General features: G+C 43.0%; 1 protein-coding gene across 5 annotated transcripts in view; it reads left to right on the forward strand.

Annotated features, from left to right (window-relative positions):
* Positions 1-14,387, forward strand: part of FAM135A (family with sequence similarity 135 member A) — a 153,543-nt gene that overhangs the window by 107,945 nt on the left and 31,211 nt on the right. For 4 of the 5 annotated variants that reach the window (XM_067532673.1, XM_067532675.1, XM_067532676.1 and 1 more), the window contains exons 17-18: positions 7,891-7,982; positions 12,399-12,496. In XM_067532673.1, coding sequence (XP_067388774.1) covers positions 7,891-7,982; positions 12,399-12,496 — 190 coding nt within the window. The remainder of the gene's footprint in view (positions 1-7,890; positions 7,983-12,398; positions 12,497-14,387) is intronic. The other variant, XR_010917105.1, reaches the window with a different exon arrangement.

The raw sequence follows: 14,387 nt of genomic DNA on the forward strand, positions 1-14,387 counted from the left end.
CGCTTCACCCACTGAGTAGCCCATTGTGATATTTCTCCAACTAAAATGCCCATTCAGATAATCTTGGAATATCCGCTCCACCTAAACAGGGAGGTTTGGCCTTCTTGTCATTCAAGGTGCACCTAGCAACCATATTTGCATTTCACCTTCGTATGCAAGGGAAAATGGTCTTCTCACATAAAATAACTAGATTCTGCAGAAGCCTGGAAAGACTCTTTCCACCGGTATGAAACCCAATTCCCCAGTGGGATCTGAACCTCATTCTCTCCAGACTCACTGGACCACCTTTTGAGCCATTGGCTTCCTGTTTCCTGACATATACCTATCCTGGAAGGTTGAGTTCCTGATGGCGATCAAGTCAGCAATAGGGTCTTAGAAATTCAAGCCTTGACCTCTGAATCCCCTTATACGATCAGTTACGACCGCACCCAGTTTTCCTTCCAAAGTGATTTCCAACTTCCACGTCAACCAGGATATTTTCCTACCGGTCTTCTTTCCAAAGCCTCACAACTCCAATGCGGAGAGACATCTCTATGCACTCGATGTCAGGAGAGCTGTGCTTTTTATATAGAGAGAATTAAGCCATTCCATCAATCCATACAACTTTGTCGCAATCACTGAGTGGATGAAGGGATGGCCTGTGTCGTCACAGCGAATCTCAAATTGGATCACAGACTGTATTCAAGCTTGCTGCGAGTTGGCAGAAGTCGTGCCACCAACGTCATGACGGCCCACTCCACAAGAGCTCAGACATCTTCGACAGCCTTCCTGGCACACAGTCCCATACAGGACACCTGTAGAGCTGCTCCTTTGTCCTCAGTGCATACCTTTACATCTCATTATGCCATCACGCAGCAAACCCGAGTCAATGCTGATTTTGGCAGGGCAGTGTTGCAAAGGAGATGTCTGTGAACTCCTCCCACCTCTGGAGGTACTGCTGGTAAATCACCTAATTGAGAATGAACATGAGCAGGCACTCGAAGAAAGAATGGTTACTTACCTTGTAACTGTTGTTCTTCGAGATGTGTTGCTCATGTCCATTCCACACCTGCCCTCCTTCCCCTCAGTCAGAGTTAGATAAGAAGGAACTGAGAGGGAGAGGGGCCAGTAGTGTCCTATATATGGGCATGTTTGTGTGCCACTGCAGAAGGTGCTAGAGAGCCAGCCCTACGGGTACCACTAGGGGAAAAAATTCTGGCACCGATGGATGTGGAGCATGCACCCCTAATTGGGAACGGACATGAGCAACATATCTCAAAGAACAACAGTTATGAGGTAAGTAACCATTCTTTCTGGACTCAGTACTGAAGCTATGTCCTCCATCTGGGGAAACTGCTCTGAAGTCACCTGAAGTGGAGCACCCAAGAAAAGAAGAGGTTACTCACCTTGTGTAGTAACTATGGTCCTTCAAGATGCACTATGGAGGCTCCACTATCTGCCCTCCATCCCCTCTGCTTCAGACTTTTCTCTGTGGGATTGAATTGAGGGCGGTTTGCTTAAAACAGTCTCCCTGTATAGCCTCAGTGTCTGACACAAAGAGGTATATGTGCAGGCCAAATGAGCACTACTAATGGAAAAGTCTCTGATCAAGGGGTCGAGAGGCGCATGTGCACCTGAAGTGGAGCATCCATACATCTCAAAGAACCATAGTTACTGCACAAGATGAGTAACGTCTTATGCTCTTATTCTGTAACAATTTTTAGATTGCAATAAAATCTTTTAAATGAAACTCTCTTGGAAACCAGGAATTCACTTAATTTGGTATAACCAGTACCTTGTATAAAACTTTCATTCAAATACTCTGTCATAGATAAATCAATCTGAGAGAAGATGTATCAATTTATATTAATTAATTCAAATATATATTATATTAATTAAATTAAATAGTTGCTCATATCCTAAAAATAAAACAAAATTTTTGGTATTGATATGATTTTATTTAAAAGCTATAAGGAGAAGAGAAGTGAAGAGAGAAGTGAGTTTATCCAGCTATTTACCAGTGAAAGTCGTTGTTGCAAGATATCACTGAGGCCATGCGCTTAGTAGGATTAAAAAAGGATTAGATATTTATTCTGGTAATGAGAACATCCACCATTTAAATTAGGAAGGATTAAAAAAATTAGACATAATATATTCACATGCTTCAGGACATAAGCAGACTACTAACTGTTGTGGGCTAGGGAGAAACTTTACCTATGGGTAGGTTATTCCATCATTGTCCACTATGAGGTTTGTTTGTACCTTCCCATGAAACATCTGGTACTGGCCAGTTAAGGAAACGAGATAGTATAGTAGATAGAGCACTGGTCTTATCTGATATAGCAGTTCCTATATACCATAATCATCTTTCCGGTTCAGCTATCAGATTCCCATGTTTAAAAACAAATATCCAAATATTTTCTACTCACATCTCTGTCTAGGGAGCATTCATTATTAGTATTTGTTTAATTCCATTTTTATACTGGACTGGGAGATGCTCTTTCCCCCATCCAGATTTTCCTAACACCATATAATGCCAAGAAGTATATAGCAGTTAACCCATCCATAATAAATTGTTGCCAAAACCGTGCCCTTGTTCCCTACTGTGCCTCATTTCAAACCCTCCTCATCTATTGATTTAAAAAACAGTTAGGAAAAAAAATCTTGTTTTGGAGATTGTAGCCTTCCTATTGGGAACTGACTTGCATAATGAATTTGATTATTTAAATGGGGCAGCAGAGTACCCTTTTCTTGTAATCCTACAATATTTTTACTAAATGGTGAACCTGAAACCAAAAAAGAGACATCTTTTAGTCTCTCTTCCCTGGCATAATTCAGATGTGTAATTCACAACTGGATCAGGTCCACTGATAGTAGCAACAGTGGAAGCTGTATTATAGACAGGATGAAGGTATTTTTGCTTAGGTCATCAAACCACCAGGGGATTCCTCCAACATAAGAGGAATCTTCAGAAGGCCAATTAAGCCATTTTTATGGGATCCTTATGTCTCTCTTGTAGCACTCAGGGATGTTAGTCCTATCTTCCAATAATCAACAACTGGTTGAAAAACTCTATTCAAAGAGAAGTGATCAATGGTTGCTGTCAAAGTGGGAGGACATAGCTAGTGTAGACCCGCATGAGTCTGTTCTGGGTCTAGTACTCTTCAACATTTTCATTAATGGCTTGGATAATGAATTGGCGAATATGCTTGTAAAAATGCAGATGACACCAAGCTGGGAAGGGTTGCAAGTGCTTTAGAGTACAGTATTAGGATTCAAAAGGACCTTAATAAATTGGAGAAGTAGTCTGAAAACAATAGGTAAAAGTCAGTAAAGACAAGTGCAAGAGCACTACGCTTAGGAAGGAAAAATCAAATACACAAATACTAAATGGGGAATAATGGGCTAGCCATCAGTACTGCAGAAAAGGATCTAGAGGATCACAAATTCAGTATGAGCCAATAACATGACGCAGTTGCAAAAAAGGCTCACTTAATTCTGAGGAGTAGTAACAGGAGTGTTGTATAAGACACAGGAGGTAATTGTCCTGCTCTGCTTGGCACTGGTGGTGCCTCAGCTGAAGTACTTTGTCCAGTTTGGGCGCCACACTTGAGGAAAGATGTGGACAAATTGGAAGGAGTCCAGGGGAGGCCAACAAAAAATGATAAAAAGTTTAGAAAATCTGACCTATGATGAAAAATTTTAAAAACTGGGCATGTTTAGTCTTGAGAAAAAAAGACTGGGGGGCATGTTCAAATGTGTTAAGGGATGTTACAAAGAGGATGTGATCCATTGTTCTTTATGCCCACTGAAGGAAGGAGAAGTAGTAGTCAATCAGCTTAATCTGCAGCAAAGGAGCTTTGGGTTAGATATTAGGAACAAATTTCTATCTATAAGAATTAAGTTAAGTTAAGTACTGGAATAGGTTACTGAGGGAAGTTTTTGGAATCCCCATTACTGGAGGTTTTTAAGAATGTTTAGATTATCTGTCAGGGATTTTTCAGGTATACTTGGTCATGCCTCAGTGCAGGGGGAAGGACTAGATGACTTCTCGAGGTCCCTTCTGGCCCTACATTTCTATAATTCTTCAAGTGATTGCACTTATGCATTTTGTTCTTGGTGCTATGTGAACAGCAAACAGCTGTCAGAAACCTTTTCCCTCAGCAGTACCTGTTGGGCGGCGTGAACACACTCTAGTGCTGTGCGCCACTATGTACAGGCATAAAGGGCAGAGTTTCCCCAGTCCTCCTTAGTTCCTTAGAGTCATTGGAGCCTCTGTTCATTGCTAGAACAGTTTACTCTCCGCTCTTTGTATATAGTATACACAAGTGTAGTTCAGTACTTGTTATAGTTAGTGAGCTTTAGTTGTTTTGTTTAAAAGAAATTGTTTTTTATTTTTATTGGTTTATCTTGTTTTGGGATTCTGCCCCAGTTGCCAGGCTTCAAGTAGTATGCTTCCTGCTCAAAACTTATGCTGGTGAGTAACCCCCACTGTAGTTGTCTCAAATGCATGGGAGAACCAAATATGAAACACTAGTGCCAGATTTGCCAGGAATTCAAACCTAAGACGAAAAATAAGGAGGCTAGACTGAAGTTCCTGGTGATGGAAGCAGCGATCAGACCACCTTTAGAGCTGTCCTGATCCGACTCCGTGCCAAGTCCTTAACTTCAGTAGGAAGAGCGCCAAGATCAGGTGTCCAAGTTTATCTCTATCTGAACAACTGGCTTGTCAAGGGCCGATCCAGACTGCAGGTGCGGGTCAGTGTATTTCTGTGCTTTGGCACTGCTAGTCAATTCAGAAAAGTCTCTTCTCTCCCCGGTTCAAAGAACAGAGTTTATGGGGGCTGTACTAGACATGACTCAAGCTAAAATCTCTTCCGAAATAGAGGTTTCAGGCAATTTGATCAGTTGTTATAGATCTCAAAGCTCACCCAATCACAACAGCATGAAACTGTTGGAGGCTCCTGTGGACATCTGTGGACTGTGCCTCAGAATCCTTTAGGGTTGACTAGTCTCAATCTGCTCACCAAGCTGTCTCAATTTAGACTTAGTGGTGAGAGTGCCCTCTCACGTCCCCCGGCTTCCTAGATTGGCTGGACTTGTCCACCACTGTATATGTGGGTGTTCCCTTTGCCCATCTGCAGCTAATGCTCACATTAGCGTTAGACGCATCTGCCCTTGGGTTGGGGGCTCATCTGGATTCTCTACAGACTCAGAGTCTGTGGTCCACAGAGGACTTAGCTTTACACTTCAACATCAGAGGAATGAAAGCTGTCAGATATATGTGCCAAGTTTTCCTCCCACAGATCAAGGGAAACTGCCTGTTAGTCCTCACAGGCAGCACATCGGCAATATCCTGCCTCAGCAAGCAGGGAGGAACCTGCTTGTCTCCTGTTGAGGCATCTCTGCTTTGGGAGCACTGTATTGCCAACTTGATAGATCTAGAAGCTTCTTACCTACTGAGGTTCCAAAATGATCTGTCAGATCACCTGAGCAGATAGTTTGAGTCACAGAGTGGTCTCTTCATCAGATATTTCCAGATACATCTTCCTCTGGTGGGGTTTTCCCCAAGTATTCCTGTTTGCAACAAGGATCAACAGTATGTGTCATCAGTTCTGTTCCATACAAGGTCACAGCCTGTGTTCCCTGACAGACATGTTCTTATTACCATGGTCAGGCAGGCTTCTTTATGCTTTCCCTTCAATCTTGCTCTTTCACAGGGTATCACTAAAGATAAGTCAGAACCAGGCCAGAATCATACTCAGCCCCCAACATGGGCCCATGAGCATTGGTTCTCCTGACATTGAGAGTAAAATCTCCAATCTCACTTCCACTACTTGGACCTAATATCCCAAAATCATGGTCGTCTACTCAACCCGAGCCTGCAATCTCTTCAGTTAATTGTATGGATGCTCAATGGCTAGACATTAGAGAGCGGCCTTGCTCAAAGAGGTTCAAGAGATCCTGCTAAATAGTAGAAAAACTTTTTACTGGGACTACGTGCCTCTCTGAGTGGAGATGTTTTTCCATCAGGTCTCGCCATTACGGAGTATCACCTTCCCATTCTTCCATTTAAAACACACTACATTACTTATTGGACCTGAAATCACCAAGGTTTGGCTGTTAGTTCTATCAAGGGACAGCTGTCAGCTATTTCAACTTTCCACTCTAAAAGAGATAACTGGTCTTTTTTTTTTCCTCTAATGATATGTCCATAAGTTTATTGAAAGGCCTCGTCAAATTTTATCATCAGGTGCAAGACCCCATTTTCCCATGGGATCTGAACTTAGTGTTGCCAAGACTTAAGGGTCCTCCGTTTGAGCCTTTGGCTACTTGCTATCTGCTATATCTATCAATGAAGGTGGCATTTTTGGTTGCCATCACCTTGGCCAGAAGAGTAGAAGCACTGCATGCCTTAATGTCTGAGCCTCTCTGAGAGATCTTCTTTAAGGACATCCTCATCCAAGGTTTGTCCCAAAGGTGATGTCCTTATTCCATATCAACCAGCTAGTTTACTTATTCCATATCAACCAGCTAGTTTACTTATTCCATATCAACCAGCTAGTTTACTTATTCCATATCAACCAGCTAGTTTACTTACTAGCATTCTGCGCACAGTCACATTCAAGCAGGAAGAGAAAAGTTTGCACACTCTGGACGTCATGAGAGCTCTGGCATTCTACCTGGACAGAACCAGGCACTTCTGTAAATCCTCTCAACTGTAGTTGTGGGAGGCAGAATAAAAGGACAATCAGCCTCACCTCTACTCAGAGAATTTCTTCTTGGGTAGCCTCTTGGATACGCATATGCTATGACCTGGCTAATGAAACGCTGCCAAGCAGAGTCACAGTTCATTCAACAAGATCACAATTAGCCTCTGCAACTTTTTTAGCACATGTTCCAGTTGTGGACATTTATAGAGTGCAAACTTGTCCTCAGTGCACATGTTTTCTTCCCATTATGCTGTTGCTAAGGACTCGAGACAATGCTAGAGTTGTACAAGTTGTTCTTTATTGAAATAGACTCTGATTTCACCTCGTGTTTCACGGCTTGTGAGTCACCAAGAGTGGAATGCACATGTGCAATGATTTGAAGAAGAAAAAAGTTATTGACCTATTCAGTAATTGTTGTTCTTCGAGATGTGTTGCACATGTCCATTCCATGAACAGCCCTCCTACCCCCCTACATCAGCATTCCAGCAAAAAGAAACTAGGGACCGCTGGGGGTGGCTCTAAACTTTATATCTGTACACAGTGGCGCACGGCAGCAGAGGCTGTCGAGCCACCCAAAGGATACCACAGAAGGAAAAATTTTCTGATGGCTGGGCGCACAGAGTGGAATGGGCGTGTGCAGCACATCTCGAAGAAGAAGAGTTACTGAACAGGTCAATAACCTCATTTTCTATACTCCATTTTGCCTTTCTACCTTAGTAATTCTTAAGTAGTGCTACTTCTAACTGGTCCCTTCCTCTTCACCCCCATCCCTCAAATTCTCTAATCCTACTCCTCCAGTCTGAGTTTGTCACTGAATGTTACCAAAATTAGTTAGTACTTTGTTGTGATTTCTGTCTTAACATCCAGTGAATGTATAATATTGTGTACATAGTCACCAAAACTTAACTATATAAGTCCTGGGTTTTCCAGAATGGCTGTGAGCTTCACGTCATTTCTGTAGATTGTGATTGTATCACTGTGTTTGGTTTTGCTACTACAACATCCCGGGTCTTAATTAGTTTTGATTTTGAAATGGTAAATTATAAAATGTACATTAGTTTGTTGGGAAGTGCCAGTGCTGCAGTTATCTGTCTATCCATTTTGTCAGGCTTGTTTCTAAATTAGTATATTGACCTTCTTATGTAGCAAGATAACTTTTGCCATATCTAACATTTGAACTTTATTTTTTTGTTTTAAGGTAATAGTGCAGATCTAAGATTAGTGAAGACTTACATTGAGCTTGGAATACCTGGAGGACGAATAGATTTTCTTATGTCTGAGAGGAACCAGGTATTTGTAAACAACAAAAAGATTTTCATGCAAATTAAATTGTGTGCATTTTTAAAAAATAATGTTTACTTAGTTACCATTATTATTGTATTGTAATGAATTCAGATCCTGATCCTGCAGAAGTATCTTTAGATATAGACTGTTTAGCCTATTCAGATTCCTATTGTATTTCATGAGACTCAGTGGTCTTAAAATGGTCCATTCAGGTGGATCCCTTTGCAGAATCTGTAGTTTAATTTTATTTTATACTAAAGCAGTTATACAAACTGACATGACCTTGAAATTATTTTTATTTATATTATATTACTATACCTCTGAATGCTCTGTAGAGTCATATTAAGATACACACACACACAACTCTACAGAGCATTCAGAAGTATAGTAATATAATCTGGAATTCCCTCTTCTTCCCAGCATAATAACCAGTTCAGATCAGAACATCCCTAATTTTTCCCCATTCCACCTAGCAGGAGTGAAACAGCATGGGGAGAAACGTGACAAACCAGTTCTTCTAACAGAATCTGAGATCCGCAAAATAATCACCCTTTTTTTTTTGGTCATTGTATTGCAATATTGGCATTACGATGACAAATCAGTAGCAATAACCAATTTTAAATTTTGGTGATTTTTTTTTTAGAATAGTTTTCAAATTACTTTAGCTTGAAAAAAGTATAGCTGACATCTTTAAATGATTTTTATCCAATTACAATATATGTTACAGACAGTCAATCATTAATGGACTTGAGGTGAAACAACTTGTTTGATCTTAGTCTACAGCCACTGTAACTTGTTGCTATTAATTAATGTTGAGAAGCAGCCCTAGACTGAAATAAGGGCTGTCTTTTCACACTTGGAAGTGAGAGAAGCATACAGTAAATTGCCTCATATTATCATTTTCAGATACAGTGTTGCTTAGTCTGGGATATGTGGCTTGTATTTTTTCTGTCCAGCTGATGAGACTGTGCATATGTGATAGAGGTTAGACTAATGGTATATTTTTCTTCGAGTGCTTGCTCATGTCCATTCCATTATAGCAGACCCTGTAGGGCTGGCTTCGGTGCCCCCTGGAGCCCCATGCACATGCTGTGGTATATGAGGTGCTGCTGGCCCTACGATCCCTCGGTTCTTTCTTTCCACCTGTGACAGTTGCTGGAACTGCTTCTGCTTGTATTGCAAGTGATCGCAATTCCCCTTGTTTTCAACCTTAATCATTTGTTGTTGTGTTAGTTGGTTAGATCGGACCTTAATAGTGGTAGGTAGCACTTAGGATAGTCCCGGCTGGGACTTTCCCTGGAGCGGGGCATGCCCCGGTCACAGGGCTTCAAACCTTGTGCCTCCTGAGGGAATGCTTTCCCACTGAGTGACCCCCCACAATAGCTGCCTGAAGTGCCTGGGGGAAATTCATTGTAAAGATAAGTGCAAGATTTGCAAGGCTTTCAGGCCTTGGACTCAGAAAGACACAGAAATCCGCCTGAAAGCCTTACTCCTGGAGGCAGCACTTAGACCGGCCTCTGAGCCAGCCTGCTCCACTTCGGTATCGAGCATGGCATCAGTGGAGAGTGCATCATTGGCTTCGGACCTCATCTCCGCTGAGGAAGAAGCAATGGAAACAATGCTCAGAGCACGGACACTCCCTCGCACCATCTAAGCAGGCAGGGTTGAACACCAGACAAGCTGGACTGCGGGGACCCGCTCACTGGAGCCTGTGTCTCCAGCCAGGGAGCCACCCCTAACTCCTGTGAGTGAGGGGGCACCTCTGCACCTACCGGCACTGTCAACGCCGGAGACTTTTCAGATGGCAAGAGCCTTGTTGGCCTTGCCCACACCGCCCTGACCTCTGTCTAGAGAGAAGGGGCCAGTGTCACAGGGAAAGCCCATGCTGGGACTTCCTGAGTGGCTCAGGAGATCCCTGGTGTGGGGAGGAAGATCTCTGGCAAGCCGGTCACCTAGGGTGGAGCAGTCGTAACGGTGCTGCTCCCCTAGAAGTCACTCCAGGTTACGTTTGCCAGACGCAGGGAACGAGGTTGCCCTCCCAGCGCCGGTCACGGTCTCTGGCACCGGGAGAAGTTCACCCCCAGAAGGCAGCGCCTGTCTGGATCCCCACGGGGGACCATTCCTTGGAAGGAACTTGGCACTGAAGAGTTTGCCTGCAGAGAGACAGCAGCAAACCCAGTTGCCAGAGGCTGACTTGGTACCGAAAGGAAAGCAGCGCCGCAAGTCTTTGGTGGCCAGACAACGCTCCGGACATTCCGGTTTGTCGGAGCATGATTCCACGTCCGGTTGCGGTGTCGGCACTGGCTCTCGTCGATCTTCGAGATCGTCGACACCAAGAAGCCGCTCTCTGGAGTGATGGAGCACCTGCAGATCGGGGCAGATCCATGCCCCAGGTGGACCTGTTCACATCAGCATGGAACAAGAAATGCCCGCAATTCTGCTTCCTCCATGGTCAGGAGGCCGGGTCGCTCTCCAACGCCTTCCTTCTACAATGGCCGGGAAGTTTCATGTATGCGTTCCAACTCATTCCTCTCCATCAGAGAGTTCTGCTGAAAATCAAGAGGGACAAGGCAGACATTATCTTAATCGCACCGGTCTGGCTGCACCAGCACTGGTTCATCATGCTGCTGAACCTATCGATCGTGCCCACACCCCCCCCCCCACCCTGGAGCTTCCGAGATGGCACGATCTCCTGTCCCAGGATCTCAGTCACCTGCTGCACCCAGACCTGTACTCCCCACACCTCACGGCGTGAAGGCTTTGTGGCTGAGCACAGATGAGTGAGTCTGTTTGGCTCAAGTCCAGCAAATCCTGCTGGGTAGCAGGAAGCCTTCCATGCAGGTCATGTATCGGACTAAATGGAAGCGATTTACCTGCTGGGCAGAGTTCAGGGGAATCCTTCCTGGTCTCTTGGCAATCCTGGAGTATTTGCTACAGCTAAAACTCCAGGGGCTGTCAGTCACCACTCTGAAGGTCCACCTAGCGGCTACATCGGTGTTTCACCACCCTTTGGAGGGGAGATTAACTTTCTTCCACCCTATGACAATTAGGTTCCTGAAAGGTGGAGAGGCTCTATCCACAGGTCTGTGACCTTATGCCTCCCTGAGACCTCAGTCTGGTCCTCTCGCGACTCATGGGGCCCCCCTTTAAACCCATGGCTGTATGCTCTTTACTCCTGCTTTCTTGGAAGGTGGCCTTCCTGGTTGCTATTACCTTGGCAAGGAGGGTCTCCGAGATTACAATGCTGACCTTGGAGCCTCATTATACTGTATTCTATAAAGATAAAGTTCAGTTGCAGCCGCACCCAGCCTTCCTGTCCAAGATGGTTTCCCAATTTCATTATAACCAAGATATTTTTCTCCCCGGGTTTTTTCCCAAACTGCACGATTCGGAGGAGGAGAGAGGGCAGCACTCGCTAGTCGTAAGATGGGTGCTGGCATTCTACATTGAGCGCACAAGGCCATTCTGGAGGTCGACGCAGCTCTTCATCGCAGTGGTTGATCGAATGAAAGGCTTATCTGTTTCCGCCCAGCACATCTCATCGTGGATAACTTCCTGCATCAAGTTGTGCTATGAGCAAGCAAAGGTGCCGCTTCTGGGGACCATCACAGCACACACAACCAGAGCTCAAGCTTCGTCTACAACCTTCCTAGCAAGAGTGCCTGTGCGGCACATCTGCAGAGCTGCCACCTGGTCGTCAGTACACACCTTCATGTCCCACTACGCTATTGTCCAGCAGGTGAGGGACGACGTGGGCTTTGGCAGAGCAGTGCTGCAGGCAGCTCATCCGTAACTCTGGCCCACCTCTAAGGTATTGCTTGTGAGTCTCCTATCATGGAATGGACATGAGCAAGCACTCGAAGAAGAAAAGACGGTTACTTAGCTTGTAACTGCTATTCTTCAAGATGTATTGCTCATGTCCCACCCCCATCCCCACCGCCGCAGTTGGCGGAAAGAAGGGACTGAGTGGGCGTAGGGCTGGCAGCGCCTCATATACTGTAGCATGTGCACAGCGCTCCAGAGGGCGCCGAAGCCGGCCCTATGGGGTCTGCTAAGGGGAAAAAAGTTCTGGTAACCATGCATGGAGGCGTGCACACACCTATAATGGAATGGATATGAGCAACACATCTTGAAGAACAGCAGTTATGAGGTAAGTAACCGTCTTTTATACTGTTAATATTTGTTTTGGTGTTTTTCAGAGCAACGTACTTATCATAAAATGATGTACAAATAGTAGTTTATTTCCTGCTCCCAAAAATCCCCCACCCAATAGGGTGCTGCACTGTTGTATTCTATCAAAGTTAGCATGCATGTTTTTATGGGTGGGTTTAGTTATTACATATTTGGTGAATAAGAATTTATACTGAATGCAAAATAACTGATCATATTTGGAACATACATAATTATTTTGCCTTTCTACAGAATGATACCTTTGCTGATTTTGATTCCATGACTGATCGCCTTTTAGATGAAATAATACAATATATTCAAATTTACAACCTAACAATTTCAAAAATCAGGTAATACCTATACTGAATATTACTTTATTTCTATAAAAAATACAGTACCCTCTAGAATATATATGGTTAATATTGTCCTAAACTGTCATGCAGTTACGAAAAAGAGGTGGTTGGGGGAAAATATACCAAAATGAAGGTAAGAGAAAATTAGATGATATGGGCTTCTAAATAAAAACAAACAAAAATAGTTTTAATACACAATATTACAACTATAAATAGTACTGTGGCTTCAGGTTACTGGTTGTTTAATAATTCAACAGCTGCGATATCTTACAGTAATTTTCCTTTTATCAATAACTGAAGTTCGCAGAATATATTAACTATTTAGATCTACACTGTGGGAATTAGTGTGATGGTCTCTGCAATCTTGAAACTTTTTTAAACAGTCTAGTTTTAAGGTCCTCTGGTAGAGATTTAGGCAACACAACAACATATTGCATCATAGGCATCATGGGCTGATTGTAATGTATTCTGGGCCCTCCTGTATTATTGTCTTCAGTAACCTGTCTGAGAACATCAAAGAGGAGATAAATCATGAGGTGTATCTTATTTACTATATGGACCATACCATACCATCAATCCTTGTTAACTAATAATACTCATGAAGGCACCAGTTGCCAACTCTGTATTTAAAGTTGTGTTTTGTTTTATACTTGAAAAAATATGTTTTATTATGAGTACATAATTCAGACCTCAGAACTATTATTTTAGGCTCTCTGCAAACTCAGACCGATATTGCTGCATCAGTTACACTTAGGTCATGTTTTGAAGTTTTTCTTCACAGCAGAAACGGCTGTAGGCTAATATTTTTAATGTAAGTTGAGGACAACAACTGAGGCTGTCCACACCCTTTGCTTTGGGAAATGCTGTTCCTCTGCCTTTTCAAAGGTCCAATCTCCTCAGCAGTAAAACTTCTGAGAAAACTGAAGGAAACCAAAGCAGCTCAGTTTCTAGAAGGATTTCATCTTACCTTTAGGTGAAGACAATTTCCTTCAGGTGTCATAAGAACTGTATCACATAGGAACCCAGCAGAAGTATCTATCTTACTTTTTTTGGGGGGGGGAGGGGGCTGTAATCTCATTCTGCTTGTTACCTTAAGGGGAGCAGCACTAAGAGAAAATCTCCTCAGTTTCAGATTCTCCAGCTTCATCCTGTAGAAAATAGCAATTTTGATATCTCAGTAGAGAGCCCATGCACATTCTGTTCCCCTTGTCCTTTTCTTCTTCTTCATCATTTCACAAACATAAGGAATGATCTGTCTCTATCCAGTTTCTGCATAAGATACCTGATTTTCATCTGTATCTAACCATGTATTTTTTATTTGTTTTCGCAAAGTCTCATAGCATCCTTGGTGAGATTAAAATGCATAAACTTTGTGTCAAAAGAGCCTTGAGTAACTGTTTAGAAAGACCCAAAACCTTTCAGATGCTCATTTCCCATTCATTCATGGTTTTTGAGGAAAAGTCTAAAAGGAAAGTAATCTTTTCAGAGAGAATTGAAATGGTTGAAACTTGGTATCAAGGTCTGTTGTGAGCAAATAGGAGTTCCAAAACCAGAAATACCTTTCAGTCCCTTTTGACCAACATAGCAGACATCTCCATAGTTTATCTTTATAATGTACCTAACACGGAAGTTAGTAAGGTTGCCATTCAGTATTTAATTCACACATTCAACCATCAGTTTTTGTTTTTTTTTAACTCTAGAACTGAGTAACTGAATAGATAGAGTCCAATTACATGCTTGTTTCAGGAGGTTAGTACTTTAGTTTGTATGCAGTTAACCATTCAGTCCTCATCCTCTAGAGCTCTACTTTTTGTTAATGTCTGGCAGTGACTCTCACTAGAGACAATTGCATGAGGGGAAAAAGGAAATGTACGTATTAACCCAGTAA

This window comes from Emydura macquarii, unplaced genomic scaffold (assembly GCF_026122565.2).
Source record: "Emydura macquarii macquarii isolate MOO-44397 ecotype Brisbane River unplaced genomic scaffold, CSIRO-AGI_Emac_v2 contig_3295, whole genome shotgun sequence".
In the NCBI taxonomy this organism is placed as follows: domain Eukaryota; kingdom Metazoa; phylum Chordata; order Testudines; family Chelidae; genus Emydura; species Emydura macquarii.